Raw genomic sequence first — 19,896 nt, 5'->3', positions numbered from 1 at the left:
TGGTGCCTGGCATTGGGACTTTGACGAGTTACAGCCCATTGGAAGATGACGATAATGAGTTGGGTTGAGGGGGCACTTGACATCACAGTCATCAGCGCCCTGATGAAAAATCAACAGGATATCTCATGGGTGGGGACGAAGGCTGTCCCCACATGCAGAGCAATTTATAACTTACTAAAGTCTGCTGCCCTTCCCCACCAGTTTAGGGATGAAGCCTGATAGTTCAAAAATTTCACCACTCTGTTAACACTGGTATTGGTATCTGCAAGGACGGTGCGCAGATCTCCAGTGAGACCAAAGGCTGCCCTGTTATCAGTATACAGGACACACGTAGCCACAATATGCTGAACTGAAAGCAGCATGCCACAAACTTCACAGAAAGGTGGATCCTCCCCCCCAGAGGAGGAAGCTGTGTGTGAAAGGGCTATGCCCAATGTGCAGTCTGGTAAGCAAAACCTCCTTCCAGTGGCGAGGCTGTCACGAAATCCGCCAAGCTTTTGTGGTCGGTCTGAGTGACCGCAGTTTGTTGTCAGACACCTGCAACCATTCAGTCTCCCACTGACGCATGATGCATGATGCATCTGTCAAAAAATGAGATAATGGCATGCAACAGGATGGGACATTGATGGACAGCACCATCCCAACATGCTTCCTTGGCAGCTTTGTCAGCCATGTCGTTACCCTGTATCCCAATGTGGCCAGGTACCCAGCACAAGATCACCAACTTGCCATGGTGTTGGAGCCGCTGTAAGTCATGGATCAGCTGAATCAGCGAGTCTACTAGATACATTTGGTGAAGCACCTGCAGTGCACTAAGAGTGTCAGAATAGACAAGAAAACTCTTATGGTGATGTCTGTGAACCCGCCCCAGTGCCATTAGAATGCCATATAACTCCGCATCATAATTTGTAAATTGTTCTGGAAGACCCACTTTAAAAACTATCAGGGAAAACCACAGAACATCCAAGACCATTGCCCTGCTGGGATCCATCTGTATAAATAATGATAAAATGATGGTAAGTACTTAAAATAGATGAAAACAAAGTTGTAAAAACCATATCTGGAGTACAATTTTTAAGGTACTGTGTCAAGCTTAAACGCACTTTGGGCCTCCAAAGACCTCAAGGTGGCAGTGTGTTCCATCCCTGGGTGCGTATTTTCATGCCTGAGAGATCCAGATCCATGAGGCAGGCCGAAGCATGTATACCAAATGGCTGGGTCGTGTGGGGTCGATTCCTGAATAGTTGTTCAAAGGCGGGTTGGATCACTGAACTAAATGCCAAGGACTGAGGTGACGCTGACATTTTCAGTGCCTGTCGAGCCAAAAGGATACATTGCCAAATCCAGAGTGGTGGTTCACCAGCCTCTGCACACAGACTCTGAACTGGGCTGGTCCGAAAGGCTCCAGTCAATATCCGAATGCCCACATGGTGGACAGCATCTAACATCCGGAGGTAGGAAGGACGGGTCGATCCATAGACCATGCTGCCATAGTCTAAGCGTGATCAAACAAATGCCCTATAAAACTGTAGGAGATGGGACCTGTCAGCTCCCCATGTGTTTCCGCCAAGGCATTTCAAAATGTTCAACAACCAGAAGCCCTTTGTTCGTAGGTCTTCCAGGTGTGGGAGCCATGTTAAGTTCGAGTCAAAAAATAGACCCAAAAAGTGCACTGTGTCTTGAAAAAGTAAAATATGGTCCCCCATTGTAAGCTCTGGTTGGTTAAATCTCCGATGAACATGGTTAAAATTGACACACACAGTCTTCTCAGGTGAGAACCGAAAACCAGTTGTTTGGGACCACGTTTCAAGCCTCCTAATGTTGAGTTGTAGCTGCCTTATCATCGTAAGATCAGAGGAAAAGTAGAAGATTGCAAAGTCATCCACAAATGAAGAGCATTTGACAGGGCTCCTGACTGCAGAGCAAATGTCATTGATAGTGATGGCAAACAATGTAACATTGAGGACACTGCCCTGGGGCACACCATTCTCCGGAACATAGCAATCAGACATGGCATCCACGTAGTTCCCATTCATGAAGTTGGCGAAGGATATTGTACCTCCAAGTAGTGTCATGTGCTTTTTCGAGGTCAAAAAACACACAAACTAAATGGTTTCAGTGTAAGAAGGACTCCTGTATTGCCGTCTCTAGTAGAATTAAGTTGTCAATACTGGAACGATAGCACCTGAAACCACACTGGGAGTGGCTCAGGTAACCTCGGGATTCAAGCAGCCAAACGAGGCGGTGGTTGACCATGCATTCAAGAGTCTTACCCATACAACTAGTAAGGGCAACACTCCAACAACTGTTAGGGGCGCTCCAGTCCTTACCTGGTTTCCAGAATGAAATTAAGATTGCCTCTTTCCAAGTCGTGGGGTACTGTCCATCAAACCAAATCTGATCGAAACAAGAGAGGAGCTGACCTTTTTGCTTCAGGGCACAGATGACTAAGCATGGTATAATGGATCTCATCAGGTCCTGGAGCAGTGTCTTTGGCTGCAGATAAAGCTGATTCCAGTTCCCTCATGGAGAATGGAAGGTTGTAGGCTTCATTACATGAGAAAAAATTGAGCTTCCCCAACTCTGCAGTCCAACAGAATACCTGAACAGCAGGAGCTTGTCTGGATGACTTAGTAACAGTAAAGAAGTGTCCAGCTAAAACGTGAGCCATCTCTTCTGGCGTGTCCACCAAGCTGCCATTGTGTGGCATATTTAAAGACCATATGTCTGCTTGTGTCTGTATATGTGTGGATGGATATGTGTGTGTGTGCGAGTGTATACCCGTCCTTTTTTCCCCCTAAGGTAAGTCTTTCCGCTCCCGGGATTGGAATGACTCCTTACCCTCTCCCTTAAAACCCACATCCTTTCGTCTTTCCCTCTCCTTCCCTCTTTCCTGACAAAGCAACTGTTTGTGTGTCTATCGATCTGCCAGCGCTTTTGTTTGGTAAGTCTCATCATCTTTACCAGTCCCCAGCTCAGAAACCCTGAGTTCGCCAAGCCCGTACTCAGCAAACAAATGCTGAGCCCCTGAGGGGCCCAGTGGAAGAGTCATCCAGTAAATGCACCATAGTTGTGGAACTGCAGCAGTCTAACTTGTGGTGGGTTCTTTCCAGTCTATGGTATCTGCCAAACCACAGATGCACAAAAAACAGTTTTTCTTGATTCCTGCTCTATGTGGTGTATGTCTGTCGTTAACTGACTGACGAGCTCTGTGTCTGAATTGCATGGCAAACACTTGTCACTACTAGCCTGAAAAGCAGAGTATCTGTTTGCAGCCGGTCTAAATTGTCACAGGGTGAGCTTCAATTTGTGGGTGGTAATATTTAACAGCCTCATTAATTGCAAGCAGTTCTGTCATATGGACTCTGCCACTGCTGTGTTTGTTGCAATTTTTGGAAAAAAAAATAATTAACAGATACCAATGCTGGTCAATCTGTAGGTGTAGGGCTGCACCTGCTGCTGTTTGGAAAATGTCTGACTACTACCAGGTGCACAACTCTCACAGAGTTAGACTCTAGTTACACTCACCTGAAGATTGCAGAAAGCTCATACCAACTCCGGGGTTCCTCAGGCTATTGCTGGCCCATTGTGTCGTGGCCTGCTTGTGTCTGTGAGTGATGTTTGTATAGATGGCAGTGATAAAAATTGATTCCTCAAAAAACATCTTAACTACTGGTAGTCTGTTGGGTTTGGAAAGGCTTGTAGAGCTATTATCTTCTATGGTAAAGAACAAATGCATCTACCAAAACTGCATTATCTAGGAAGGTCATTTATACTTTGCTGTTGGTGCACTTCCTTCCTTCATTACTATGTCATGGCTATGTCATGGCTATGCAGCCACAGATTTACACTGGTGTCCAAAATTAAAGCAACAAAAGGAATATTTGCAAGGGTTCATTTATTCTGCCACAAAATAATAGAAACATGAACAACAGTAGACAATAATGTTCTTTGTTTTTCCAACTTAATAGAGTCTCACACATATTCTGACAACTGGTTAATGTGCTCAATGTGGGCTGTGACCACTTCTAGCAGCATCACAGGCCTGACAATGATGGGGCATCCTTTGAATGATGTCATCAGTTTCATGATGAAGCAGTAATGCCCATTCTTCCTGCATAGCTGCTCACAGCCTTGGAGAGTGCTTGGTGGATGCTGTAATGATGCAAATCGCCTCCCTAGTGCATCCCAGATGTGCTCTATGGGATTCAAACTGGGAGAGTGACCAGGCCACACCATGCATGCAGTATCCTAGTTTTCCAAGGTAACATCATCCACCCGTGCTCTATGAGGTCGAGCATTATCATCCATCAATATGACATTTGGGCCCACAGCACCTCACAACAACTGCAAATGAGGTCCCAAGATCTCTTCACAATACCTGACACTAGTTAAACCTTGCTGATTCACTCATACGATTTCATGAAGAGGGGTTTGGATGGTAAACATAATCTCTGTCCATACCATTATAAATCCTGCTCAATCTCGGTCCTTTTCCACAATGTTTGGGTCCCTGAGTCATGCTCCATATTTCTTCTAGATATGAATCCTTTGGAAACCACTCTCCAGACTAAATCAGGCCATCATTTATCCACAATTTGACCATCCAGGTGGCATTTTCATGACTCCACTTTAGATATTCCCGTCTGTGAAGACGCATCAGAGGGAGACATACAACATGTGTCAGACAATAAAGGTCACTTTGCCGAAGCCTTCTGCACACTGTTTGCCTTGGTACAACATGTTCAGTGTATGTTGTGACCTCACGTGCCAGTTACCATGCAGTAGTAAGGCAGTAATGTTGCACCCTCATGGCCAAATAACAGTCCTCTCTTCTAAAGTTTCATGTCGTCAGTCCTGCCCTTGTCTTTGGGATACAGTTTTGGTCCCTATAAACTGGTGGCATACCCAAGAAACAACAGAATGATTCCCATTAAGCCATTGAACCAGATCAGTTTGTGACTGTCACGCTTCCTTTCTTTCTAGGGCCCTCCACCACAGACAGTCTGTTAGGCATCTTCTCTGAGCCATACTGCACCATCTGTAAGTGGGTACACAGTGATTGTGAATGTGGGGCTAGCTGGCAAAGACTGCCTTGTTTCATAGGTGCCCTGACAACATGATTGGCATGGTTGTCTGTTGACATGATTCTCCATTGAGCAAAATGCCATCTTCCATGCAGAATACATACATACAGTTGACAGTTCGTATCATTGTCAGGAGCAACTGACTGTCTTCACTACTACAGTGGTGGCCTTATACATCCCATGGATGGCCTCTGATTGGTTGGCAATTACACACTGCTGTCAGAGACAGTGTCAGTATCTGTGCTGGTGGTGCCACTGCTTTTGTGGAAACAAACACTGCAGGAAAGTGTCTGATGCTTCTCCACATCAAGTGCTCGTTTCCATGCATTGCTCAGATAATATTCGCTATCATGGTTAAAGTTCTTTATCACTCATTCTTATTTCAACAGCCTCAACAGTTTGTGTAATTATGTCATGAATTAGACACAGGATGGGGAAATAGTGGTTTGTTGCTTTAGTTTTGGGCACCAGTGTATTTCCCACATGTGGTGTTTACATATTCAAGCATCTGGTGAGAACACTGTCATCAATGTATCCAAAGCAAACCAGAAGCCTGTAACACTTCACGCACAAAATGTTCCCACCTTTTTGTGGCTTTTGAGACTAAACAGCGTAAAAAATTAAAATAGGCCAGAGGGTACATTTACCACCATCTTTGGGATGGCAAGGTCACAGGTATTTTTGCTTATACACTTTGTGGCAGTCTATAACACTGATGTATGAATAGCACGTAATGCACACAAAATCTTGAATTATTGGTACCAAGTAACTGTTTGAGACTGTACTTGCATTTCAAGTGTGATAATTACCACAGTGGTGCCACGAGTCATCTTTCTTGCCAATAAGATGCAAAGGTGAAGACCATAGGCTGTCAGAATGGCGGCTTAGTCCAGCTTCGAAGAAATGCTTTAATATAGCCTTTGGTTGTTAGGCCACTACACGGTAATCATGCAGACTAGTTGCAAAATGGGTTGGCCAGGTGTGGTATAGATGTAATGTATAATGTTGCATTTTATGCCACTGTACTGTGTTTGAATCCATAAACTGCTCAGAGACTTCTCGACCTCAAAATGATTTTCAGGGATGAGCACTTTCCTTTTGTAATTTATCTATTTCCATTTTAGCAGCTTCCAATTCTCTTCCTATGGAAGACAGTTTGGATTTCAAATCTAAGTGTTCATTACTTAATTGTTCTTTTCCATTTTTTCCATCCTCTCCCATTTTATTGTGGGATATAAACTAAATTTCAAACCACAACAATTGTTCTTTAATTGTGAAACATCTTCCGCATTACATTACGGAGCTTCAGATTTCATCTCAAGTGTGTATAGCATCTCTGTATTTAAATTTAATATCGTTGATGAAGTGACAATGTTTTTCTTGTTCTTGCTTGTAACTGACATCTGCTGTGGGTTTTCATAGGTATTGATATTGATATTTTCTGTACCATGCTATAAGCACATAACAATCCCCTATACCAGTTAACAGTGCTGCCCTCAACTGTTCTGTACTCATACTTTCCTGAAATCTACCATTAATGCATAATATGCAAGGCAGCTGGCACCTAATATAACGTCAGCAACATCTCAGACTACAGACATTCATGTGAAGGAGGTGGTGTGGCCTACATCACACACAAAGCACACTGACACCTGATCTGGCGTCAACCACGAAGGTGATGCCTGCTCATCTGTCTGATAGGTACAACTCTTTTGACACAGCAGCATGTGCAGGGAGCAATAGTTTTTGTGGATCTTGTGTTAGTTAGCTATATGTTCCACAGATAATTTGAACAATTCATTTATCAAAATGATGTGGAATAAGTCAGTCTACAGGATATGTACATATGATTTGTGTTAACAGCATTGAGCATTCCAATGAATCTCAACCTGGCACCCGCCTTACCAACAATTAATTTTATATGATCACTCCACTACAAATCGTTCCGCACGCATACTCCCAGATATTTTACAGAAGTAACTGCTACCAGTGTTTGTTCCGCTATCATGTAATCATACAATAAAGGATCCTTCTTTCTATGTATTCGCAATACATTACATTTGTCTATGTTAAGGGTCAGTTGCCACTCCCTGCACCAAGTGCCTATTCGCAGATCTTCCTGCATTTCGCTACTATTTTCTAATGCTGCAACTTCTTTGTATACTACAGCATCATCTGTGAAAAGCCGCCTGGAATGAGAGTTTCAGTACATTCTCTTGCTTCTTAAGTTGAACCACTGAATCCTAATCTCGCTTCTACTTTTATGTTGTTAGAAATACTTGCAAGTTATGAAATATTAGTCACAGGTTTCTCACATAGTTCGGTGGCAGTGGTGGCAGTAGTTTTATTTGTTCTTGTCATTGTTGTTGTGACTGTAGTTCTATCTCTTACAATGGCTGATTTTCCTCTCCCCCATCTGGCAATATCCCATACAGCTTTAATCTTATCACCTGCATTGTTAATTTTTGTCAGGAGATTTGTAAGCTTTCATTAAAATAATACATTAGTTTTTGTAGAATGCAGTACTCAGATCTTGAGTTATTCTAGTGCATATAAAATTGTCTCATTTTATCTTACAGTGATTTTAATCCCTTTAGTTATCCATGGGTTACTTGCCTTTCTGGATAACTTTTTAGGAATTCTTTCAAGTATTGACAAATGTACTATACAGTATATTTAATTTGACATATTAGCATCTGTTTCTCTATACATCTCATCTCATACCATCTCATTTAACTTATTCTTTAAACATTAATGCCCTATTCTCTTTAATAAACCTCACTGCTTACTGTGAAAATCCCTCAGAGCTCCAAGGTGCTACATAGCTTATTTCCATGTGTTATCCATCATATCAGATAGTCCATTGACAATTTGTTATATATTAAATGTCAGCCTGAGCACTGTCTATAAAAATCTTATGAATCATGGTCCTACCTTGCTGTATGCAAGTCAGATAATTACCGCTGAAATCATATTGAAACAACCAATAATGATTCCAGTTCATTTTTGAGTCATATTTTAAGAAATCTACAATAAAATCTCCACAAACTACTAACTGTTTCTTCTTGTCTGCTTAACAGTGCATCTAAAACCTCACAAATAACAAAGTTTCCTAGGGATCTGTAAAGTGTTGCATTTGCAACTACTCACAAGCACACACTTCTAGGTTCTGATCTACACAAAAACTGCTTGATTCAATATTTTTTACTGCTACCAACTTTTACACTTGTTTCAGTTGCTCCTTGTGTTCACTTTACACAAAAATGATGCTAGCCTATAATCCCTTATATTTAACTTCTGTATCCCTGTGGTTTCATGGTGTTCAGAGAGGCACAGAACATCGATCACTTCAGAATTTTCCACATCACTAGTCATACAAGAAGCTCATCTACCTTGTTTTCAGCACCTTAATATTCTGATGAAGAACTGATTTTATTTTTCTGGGAACTGTTACATATATTGCATTATTGTTCTGTTGTAATTTCTTTCAAGACACAGGGATTTTATCTTATGTGCTTGTAGTTCCCCTTAAACTTTCTGCAAGTCACTCAGCTAATCTGTCCTCACCCTTCAAATCATATCTAGATGAACTTCTCCCATGGATGTACAACTGTGGTGGTGCAGTTTGTTTACTGCTGCACAGCGATGTTTTGCATGTTGTTTATCTTGCATCCATGGCTTGTGCTCTGTCATGCACAATGCAGGTAACAACTGTCATTTGGGTTGGCAAGTATAGATGTGGTAATAAATCGCTCCATACATTGTGAGTATTTAGTGTCTATAAGGTGCATATTATGTGACAAAATTGTTTCAAGTGGTATTAGAACATGTTCGGTGATCATGGTATCACTCATATTGCTTTGTGAAAATAAATCAAGAAAACCTTTCATGTGCTTGTGCAACAAAGTTTAACAGATGTTTGGCTGCAACTGAAATGTACTGTGCAAATCGTGAACTTTTAGTACTAGAAACACTGCAGAATGAACTGAAAGCAACAAGAGAACATGTTCAGTTGTTGGAAAATATGGTTAAAAGCCTGTCTGATCCACCACTTAAAGAACTTTGACAATTTCAGGAGCAAGATGAACCAAAGAAGCATGCAAAACCTAAATCTGCTTCAAACAATTTTAAAGTTCCGTTAAGAAATAGAGTTCAGTGTCTCATTACAGATTGTGAAGTTAATAATGACGAGTCCGGCAACTCACACCAAGATTATTTATCTGAATTGGCGGGAAGTAAATGCAAAATGTTGGAAAAATGTAACTGCCTGACGATGTAACAATTTGTCAGCAAATATATTATTTGATAGTTGTTTTAAAGTATTCATGGCACACTTTAGTGACTGCATTCCAACAAAGAAATTCAAAGTAGACCTAACTGATCAAGTCCTGAAAAATAAACTTCCAGAAAGACAAAATACGTGGTATACAGAACTGCTGAGCACTCTGAAAAACCAAGTTATGTTGTTGCACAATGTTTATTGTAGATTGAAGACTAATCAAGCTAAACTAGCCTATATTACATGTAGGAATGAATATAAAAAAGCAATCACAGAAGCCAAAAAAAGCACACAATCTCAGAAGTATTGAGAAATCTACTAGCAAGTGCAAAGCTGCTTGGAAGTTAATAGTGTTGCTAAAGATGAAAGAAATGTTACAATTAATATTTCTCCCCAAAAATTCAATGATTATTTTGTTAAATCAGTTGAACAAGTAGGAAGTAGTAGTGCTAAACTTGAAATTAGCTCATCACAGTTACTGTCAAAAAATAGTTGTAGATATCAACAAATACAAATATCTTCAGTTTCTCTGAGGTCTCACCAAACTTTGTATTAAGAGTAGTGAAACAGTTAAAATCATCAGACAGTGTAGACATATATGACTTATCCTGTAACATACTGAATAAAGTTGTAGGCAGTAAATGTACCCCTTAACACGTTGTATAAACAAATGTCTAGCTGAAGGATATTTTCCTGATGAGCTTAAACTGTCTAGGGTAGTTCCAGTTTATAAAAAAAGGGGATAAAGGCTCTGCCTCAAGTTATCAGCCAATTTCCATAGTCGCAACTTTTTCTAAAGTTCTGGAATGCACAATTTACAAACAATTATCTGATTACTTTGATAATATAAGAATTATTAGTGGATCTCAATATGATTTTTAGGAAAAGCATGTCAACAATTGATGCTATAGATGCTGTTGTAAAGTACATCCATGAAGTATTTGTCACTTAAGCAAAGCCTTTGACTGTGTAGAACATACATTACTACTTGAAAAATTGGACTTCTGTGGTGTTAGAGGTAACAGCCTTAAACTATTAAGACCATTTTTACAGAACCATAAGCAAGTTGTCTGTGTTGGTAAAGAATTGTCCATTGTAGAACTAGTAAAGGTACATGTCCCACAGGGATCTGTACTGGGCCCTTTCCTGTTCCTAATAATGATTAGCGACATTGCCGTCATGTATTAAATCAAAAACTGTACTATATGCAGATGATACAACTTTGCTGAACAGCAGTAATGGAATCAATAGCCATAAAACTTGTGTTACAGAGACAATTGCTCAAGTATCATACTGGTTTAAAGTAAATGGATTTTTGCTTAGTGAAAATAAAACTCAGCAGATAGTATTTAATCTAAAGAACTAGATACGATCCGATGATCCTGGTTATGTTAAGTTTTTAGAGGTATATTTGGACGACAAATTATCTCGGGGTCAACATGTCAAGTATTTTAGTGGTAAATTGTCTAGGGTAATCTATCTGTTAAGGTGACTAATGGATTTTGTATCTAAAAATTATTTTAGAATATCCTATCTCTCATTCTTCCAAAGCATAACAACCTATGGTATAATTTTATGAGGAAACTCCAGTTGTGACATCCTCCTACTGCAGAAGAAAGCTATTAGGATAATTAGACTCATCATATAAGGCACACTGTAAATCTTTGTTTTCTGAGCAAAAAATTATGACAGTAGTAAACCTATATACACAGGGTGTTACAAAAAGGTGTTGCCAAACTTTTAGGAAACATTCCTCGCACACAAATAAAGAAAAGATGTAATGTGGACATGTGTCCGTAAACGCTTAATTTCCATGTTAGAGCTCATTTTAGTTTCGTCAGTATGTACTGTACTTCCTCGATTCACCACCAGTTGGCCCAATTGAAGGAAGGTAATGTTGACTTCGGTGCTTGTGTTGACATGCGACTCATTGCTCTACAGTACTAGCATCACACACATCAGTATGTAGCATCAACAGGTTAGTGTTCATCATGAACATGGTTTTGCAGTCAGTGCAATGTTTACAAATGCAGAGTTGGCAGATGCCCATTTGATGTATGGATTAGCACGGGGCAATAGCCGTGGTGTGGTATGTTTGTATCAAGACAAATTTCCAGAACGAAGGTGTCCCAACAGGAAGACATTCGAAGCAATTGATCGGCTTCTTAGGAAGCATGGAACATTCCTGACTATGACTCACGACTGGGGAAGACCTAGAATGACGAGGACACCTGCAATGGGTGAGGCAGTTCTTTGTGCAGTTGACTATAACCCTAATGTCAGCATCAGAGAAGTTGCTGCTGTACAAGGTAATGTTGACCACGGCACTGTATGGAGAGTGCTACGGGAGAACCAGTTCTTTCCGTACCATGTACAGCATGTGCAGGCACTATCAGCAGCTGATTGGCCTCCACGGGTACACTTCTGCGAATGGTTCATCCAACAATGTTTCAATCCTCATTTCAGTGCAAATGTTCTCTTTACAGATGAGGCTTCATTCCAATGTGATCAAATTGTAAATTTTCACAATCAACATGTGTGGGCTGACAAGAATCCAAACGCAATTGTGCAATCACGTCATCAACACAGATTTTCTGTGGACGTTTGGGCAGGCATTGTTGGTGATGTCTTGATTGGGCCCTATGTTCTTCCATCTACGCTCAATGGAACACATTATCATGATTTCATACAGGATACTCTACCTGTGCTGCTAGAACATGTGCCTTTACAAGTACGACACAACATGTGATTCATGCACGATGGAGCTCCTGCACATTTCAGTCTAAGTGTTCGTATGCTTCTCAACAACAGATTCGATGACCGATGGATTGGTAGAGGCATGCCCTCCACACTCTCCTGACCTCAACCCTCTGGACTTCCATTTATGGGGGTATTTGAAAGCTCTTGTCTACGCAATCCCGGTAACAAATGTAGAGACTCTTCGTGCTCGTATTGTGGACGGCTGTGATACAATACGCCATTCTCCAGGGCTGCATCAGCACATCAGGGATTCCATACGACGGAGGGTGGATGCACGTATCCTTGCTAACGGAGGACATTTTGAACATTTCCTGTAACAAAGTGTTTGAAGTCACACTGGTACGTTCTGTTGTTGTGTGTTTCCATTCCATAATTAATGTGATTTGAAGAGAAGTAATAAAATGAGCTCTAACATGGAAAGTAAGCACTTCCGGACACATGTCCACGTAACATTTTCTTTCTTTGTGTGTGAGGAATGTTTCCTGAAAGTTTGGCCATACCTTTTTGTACCACCCTGTATACTATGTCTTAATCTACATGAAAAAGAAGCTACCCGAAGCTAAATGTAGAGAAAATATACATTGCTTCAACTCTAGGACGAACAGATGTATTTATACTCCATTCCACAGACACTCAAAATCACTGAACAGTTATGAACTAATGGGGCACAAATTATTGAATAAACTTCCACTAGCTATGCAAGATTTACCAGAGCAACCATTCAAACAAGCGCTGTATGACTGGTTAGTTGTCCACCCATTCTACGACAAAGGATTTCATCAATTGTAATATTATACTGTAATAAGAAACTGATTACTCTTTTGCAACAGGAATTATATTTTACTACAAGTATGACTTTGTAGGATTTCGCCAATCTTAATATTACACTGCAATAACAAACCTGTTGTTCTTTTGCAACATTAATTACATTGTATTATATGTATGACCATATCAATCGTAATATTACACTGTAATAACAAACCTATTGTTCCATTGCAATATGAATTATATTGTATTATATGTATGACTGTCTATTGTCTTAATGGCCCAATGACAATAAAATTATTCTATTCTATTTCTATTCTAGGTTGTGAGTGATCCTGCATTGCTACACTACAGTGTGTTGGGATTTTAGCTGTTTACTAGGTCCTCCCTGTTGCTGCTGGGTCCAAACCTGTCTGGCCAGAATCTCAACTGTGGAGCTATTCAGAAATGTTTGACAAGCTGGAGGAAATGGTGGTAGTGCACTCTAGTGTCATCTCTGGCAAGTATGATGTCTGCAGGGTGGGGTCTGCATCAGGACAACTGTTCTTGGTGACTCCAGTGTTGTCTGTACTGTCAGCCATTTTTAGCAACATGTTTATTGGTTGATCTTCAAGCAGCCCAAGTGCTACTTGCCTTGGTGGTGGTGGTGGTAGCTGCTGTTGCTAAATATGTAACAACAAATCAAAATTTTAATCATGTCTATTGAACTTAGTAGATGCTACAAAAATTCCTACAGGGTTTTATCACCACATTTTTTCTTGATAAAGCATTTGTCTGAGCCACTGGTGTGACTATTTGATACAGCAAGGAATTAATTAAATTTTTAATGGAAAATACCACTACTATGAAAAGGAAAGTTGCTACTCACCATATAGCAGAGATGCCAAGTCGCGATAGGCACAACAAAAAGATTCACACAATTATAGCTTTTGGCCATTAAGGCCTTTGTCAGCAGTAGAACACGCACACACATCTGCATTCTCAGAGAATTGACGAAAACGTGCTCACACACACATGTGCACACACTCTAGAATAAGTGAAATAGCTCTGCAATAGAGGATAGTTTGCTTGTCTTCAGTTTTGTAGTTGGGTTTTTGTTGGTTGGTTAAAGGGGCCAAACAACTAAGTCACGAGTCCCTTTGTGCTCGAACAGACTGTAGATCAGAGATAGCCACCTGTGTAAAAAGATATATTGCCACCTGTGTGAAAGGAAATACATTCAGAGTCAATAACTGACTGTGAAGATAGATTTATGGTAACCCTATAGAGTCTACATAAGTTGCTGACACATTGCTAGAACACCACCACAGACAGCAGATTGCTACTTCCTAGTGTCTTTAAGAATTCTATACCCTCAGTGACCATATTTATGAAATTAATGTCTGTTAGCAGTGCAAGCAGTGTCAGCACAAATAATGTAATTTATCTGTATTTTGGTGTTTATTACTGTTTTTGAACTCTTATCTTATGCCACTATGTAGAAGAAATCTTTGCATTCCATGGCCACTGCCAGAGTGTCTAGGGACAGTTAGATTGGCAAGCTATCAACATATTACATGTTATGTAAAGCGCAGTGCATTTTCAATCTGCAACTTTGTCCTTTGGATGATATTACTCTAAAAATGTCCAGAGAACGTACTGGAAACCACAGAGGTAGAAGGGATACTGCTTCAGTAAGACTGTGTGTTCCTGGAAATTAGACTTTTGAAAGATGCATTAAGATGCAAATTTTGCAGTTGATTCAGTGAGGGGTAATGCATAAGTCACACCTGTGAGTGAACAGCCCTTACCCAACCAAGTAGTTTTCCAAATTCTAGATTAAAATTTTCCACAGATCACTCAATCATACTGTTTGAAGAGTAATTATTTTCACATTCGTGTGGGGAGCGTTCTCAGAATTGTGTGTCATTTTCTCCTTAATTGTAAAATTATAGTTATAGTTTGAACTATTACCTCCAGCCCATAATATCACTGCATGATCTGTAAGATCCTTTCACAAAAAACCAAAATCACAAATGACATTACTGTTAGACTAAATTTATCAGAATTGCAGTGCATCATAGACCTTTTACCTTGTTCGGAAGCATTGACTGTGAAGGAGATATCAAGGTGGTAAGGTAATGACCACAGTTTTACCTTCTAATCATCAATACTTTTATTACATGACAAATGTACAGGTTGAAGACTAGGCGGGAACTTAGGTCCCGGAAGTATACAAAAGCAAAGATCAACTCGAAGACATAACACACACATGATTTTTAGGCCTATCAATCCGTGGATCAATGCCACAACTGTAGTCCAGTTTTTTGGTGTATCTATCACATTATATTATTCTAAAAACAAAGATGATGTGACTTACCAAACGAAAGCGCTGGCACGTCGATAGACACACAAACAAACACAAACAAACACAAACATACACACAAAATTCTAGCAAAAATCAGGAAAGAGGGAAGAAGAGGGAAAGACTAAAGGATGTGGGTTTTAAGGGAGAGGGTAAGGAGTCATTCCAATCCCAGGAGCGGAAAGACTTACCTTAGGGGGAAAAAAGGACGGGTATACACTCGCGCGCGCACACACACATATCCATCCACACATATACAGACACAAGCAGAAATATTCAAAGGCCATTATATTATTCCATATTTTATTCTGCAAATACACAAATTGGTTTATAAAAATATATATATGCACATCTGTATGTAATTCTGCATCACTTCTCTTTAGTATTACACCTAATTTTACTAATGAAATAAATAACTGCTAGGCATGTTACTGCAGTTTCAGCTGTGACCTACTGACATAGTTAAAAACAACATTATTACTATGGATCAGTTTAGTGATGTGCCATTGCGTTTTGTGTTGGTTAAATGATTGGAGGGAGAAGAAGAACTAAAATCTGATTAAATTTAGTAGGTGGAAGGTGAAGCAGAAATCTCATGTGAATGCACACAGGAATGTTGATGAAGAGCAATCTCCTGTCCCTTGAAAACCCCCCTCCACCTCACCAACCCCCCTCCTGCCAACATTCTCTGACAAAATCTGTGACTGAGCAGTACATAACAGAATTTTAAGTATCAAGCTTCTGAGGCAACAGGTGGATGCTACTCCAAACACAAATGTGACAACAGGCTGTTCATATAAACCATTACATAAATCATCATATACAGGAGTTAATGAGTAAATAAAATTTTAAAATATCTCAGGCTGAAAACTTGGTTGGGTTAGTTATTGTGGTAAGGTTTTATTGCTCTGTTGGATCATATGGAAAAAAACCACAGCAGTACCTAATGAAGAGTCAGTGCTACTTTGTCACATTCCTTGAGTTATGTCACCTTAATACTTAATATGAAAGCTAAATTTTGTAAGACTTTAAACATTTCAAGAACTCTTATGTTCAGTTTTGTGATCCGACATAGATTTATTTTATTTTAGCAGATTTAGAACTGATTAATCTCCTAATCCTCTGACAGATAATTGAAACATGGATGTTTGTCAATCATTTCATTAAAAATCATTGTGCACATTGCTCCTGTTAACAGATTGTGAAAGAAATATTTGTATTTTAAATGTAGGCAAAATGGCAACAACAGTAATATATTATCTGACATGACAATTTTGGTTTCTACTTACTCTTTTGCTCCTGAAGGATTGGGTCCATTAGATGATGGGTCATCTACCGTCCAGTGGAGGGAACACGGTATGACACTGGTTCAACAACATCAGCAGAATTAATTTATAACAGTTGTACTGGTGTGATACAATGTTTAGTAGTATCATAAAACTAACCGCTCATTCTCAAACAATCTAAACTCGAGGTAGGGATATCAACAAAGTAGGAAAAGACCGATTGATACTTACGATAAGGCCCAACTAAAAGACACTTACATACAGCTTTAAGCCACAGCCTTCATCAGTAAAAGAGGGATGGACACACACACACACACACACACACACACACACACACACACACACACACACACACACACCCGGTGTGGGTCTCTCTTTTACTAATGAAGGCTGTGACTGAAAGCTTTATTTAAGTGTCTTAATTGTGCCTGTCTGCATCGCAACATGATTTCTTGACAATAAGTGCTCTATCTTTCTTTTCCTACATTGTTAACTGTTCATTCTGTTTATTCTCTGCCTCATTAGCTTTGAATCACTTTTAAAATATCTGAAACTATGCTTCTTGCCATTACTGTCATCATTCTTCTTGGATAGGAAACTGCTGCTCCAGGGCAAATCAAGGATCTAACACTTCGTTAGGGTACAGCAATATGTACATCTTTCTTCAATACATAAAATATTGGTAGAATGCTCTAACTGAAACAAAAATGATTACTTTTTGGAAATTATAGAAATTTAATCCAAATAGAATGCGATTGTTCAAAACTGGACAAAACCAGTTTGCATCCAAATTATTTTGTACTGATACTCCATAACGTTTATATACTACTAATATATACTACTCACAATCAGTTTGAGGATTTTGAACTCGCATCACAGCATTACAATGCACACATATGAATATATACAAACACACATTTGTACACAGATATACATGTAAATACACAAAAACTGAAGCAAATTTATTTTACAAAAGGAGACACACTGTTCCAACAACAATAGCATGGTATCACAACTGCAGCATGCAGAGTTACCATGGTGGAGTGAGTGAATGAATGAACTGATTGTTTCTACTTCAATCAACAGAGAGATGTGGCTGAAGCAGGAGTGTCATCAAAACTTAGGGTCACATTAAACAAGCCTTTAGAGCCAGCTGATGTGTCTTGTTTAGGGGCAATAATCACAACGGCTCATGGTAAAGCATAGAGTTTAAATTGTTGTACTATAATTGTAAGTGTGTGAGCTATTGGGACTGTGCTGAACTTATTTGTGTACTGATGCTAGAGGCTCCACAATGACAGAATCTGGGACAAAGTGTTTTGTTCAACAGGATGCAATGCAGTATTTACTTGATGAGATGCCACAGTTAAGAGCAGATAATATGAAGCTGCTAGTCAACTTATGGTTGAAGATGGGCATTTACTGTTGGTTGGTTGGGTTGGAGTGAAAGGGACTAAGCTACAAGGTCATCAGTCCCTTCATCTATTAAGTGGAAAGCCAGGTTTGGGAAATAGTCAGCAAAGGAAGGAAGTGAAAGGCAAATCCTGGAATGCCTAAGTGTAACTAAAACAATTAAAATGAAGAAAAAACAGAGATAAAAGCCCAAAAGAAAGATGGCACAGACAAGTCATTGAAAGACCAGTCGGGACAAATCATTGAAAGACCAGTCGGGACAAGTCATTGAAAGACCAGTCGGGACAAGTCATTCAAACCAATCATCTGCTAGCACCTGAGGTAGTGCATCAGGAAGATTAAGATGCCACCTCAAAGCTGTCAAATTAGGGCAATTTATGAGTAAGTGGGCCCTATGAGGAGGGCTGCACACCAGCATTGAGGTGTCGCATGTTGGAGAATGTGGCCATAGGTCAGCTTAATGTGGTCAATGGGGAGATGACAGATGGTGGATTCCCTGCGAGAGGCATACAGAAAAGACTACCTCGGTGTTGTTGTCCCCTTAATTGTCTTCAGTTTGTTTAGGGAGATCAGAGCAGACTATCCCGAGTTCCACACATCCAATAATCAATGGTGTATAAATGACCAAAGGTCCGGTTCTGGGACTCCCATTTCCAGAATCGGCATCCTGGTGGCCAGCTTGGCCAACCTGTCAGCTCATTCCTTCCTAAAATCCCAACATGACCAAGGATCCAAATGAAAATGACAGGCCATAGCTTGATGGAGGTCAGAAACGTGATACTGGATAGCTGTAACCAGTGGGTCAGGAGAGTAGCACTGATCTTTAGCCTAAAGGCTGCTAAGAGTCACTATGGATTAGGATACTCTTGTCAGTGCATGAACTAACATGCTAAGGGCTAGTTAAATGGCCATCAGTTCAGCAGTGAAGACACTACAACCATTTGTCAGAGAGTGGAATTCACTGCATCATGCATGTGTGTAAGCAAAACCTGTTCATCTGTAAACTGTTGGGCCTTTCAGTGAATACCACTTCAAACCTGGATACATCTCGAGGACAGCTAAGAACAGGTGGTGAAAAATCATGAGCTGAAAGGAATCTTTTTGATCAAAGGAGGCTGAGACAAATCTGAGGTCGGTGTACAAGCCATGAGGCAGATGCGATGTCTCTGTGACCAGAGGTGACAGTGGAAGAAGTTACAGTTACAAACAGTGACACTGGATGCAAGTAGCGATTGTAAATGCAGTTCTGGGTTGCTGTTGCGGGAGGAGGAACACCCTTCCAGGGAAAAGAACATGGCGGTTTGGATGTTCAGGGAAGCTACAAGTTTGTGTAACGTAATTCACCAGCCACTGTTGGTGGTACCTTATAGGTAATAGAGGGACTCCAACCTTGACTAGTAGGCTGCTCACAGGGCTGGTATGGAAGGCTCTTGTCACAAGTCGGACCACACAATGATGAATAGGGTGCAGTATTCACAAGGCAGAGGGTGAGGCTGAACCATATGCAAGAGTCCAATAATCAAGACAGGAGAGAATCAGGGCTCTGTAGAGGTGCCAAAAGGTAGAGTGATGTGCACCCTAGTTAGTATTACTAAGTCAGTGAAGTATATTGAGATGTCACCAGCACTTTCGCTTAAGTTGGTGAAGATGGGGAAGTCACATCAGCTGGGAATCCAAGTCAGTCTCAAAAAGTCTGAGCGTCTCAACTACAAGAAGTAACTGATCATTTAGGTAAAGCTCTGGATGTGGGTGGGCAGTATGATGGCATCAGAAGAGCATGACATGAGTCTTGGCAGCTGAAAACAAAGCCATGGGTGAGAGCCCATGACTGTGCCTTTCGTGTGGCACCCTGTAGGCAACTCTCGGTAACACCCACACTGGAGGATCAATAATGAAAGTAAAAATCATTGGCATATAAGAAGGATGATACCAAAGACTCCTTAACCACCAGTAGACCATTGA

The 19,896-nt window shown here is 40.3% G+C and overlaps 1 protein-coding gene across 3 annotated transcripts in view; it reads right to left on the bottom strand.

The window, feature by feature from the left end:
- The window catches only part of LOC126176702 (uncharacterized), a 194,762-nt gene that overhangs the window by 97,522 nt on the left and 77,344 nt on the right, over positions 1-19,896 (bottom strand). For 2 of the 3 annotated variants that reach the window (XM_049923866.1, XM_049923868.1), the window contains exon 4: positions 16,525-16,599. The exons of the other annotated variant lie outside the window; for it this stretch is intronic. In XM_049923866.1, coding sequence (XP_049779823.1) covers positions 16,525-16,599 — 75 coding nt within the window. The remainder of the gene's footprint in view (positions 1-16,524; positions 16,600-19,896) is intronic. 3 annotated transcript variants of the gene reach the window in all.

Source organism: Schistocerca cancellata, chromosome 3 (genome assembly GCF_023864275.1).
Source record: "Schistocerca cancellata isolate TAMUIC-IGC-003103 chromosome 3, iqSchCanc2.1, whole genome shotgun sequence".
Lineage (NCBI taxonomy): Eukaryota > Metazoa > Arthropoda > Insecta > Orthoptera > Acrididae > Schistocerca > Schistocerca cancellata.
The sequence above is the reverse complement of the archived record's forward strand: the minus strand, read 5'-3'. Positions and strand labels throughout refer to the sequence as shown.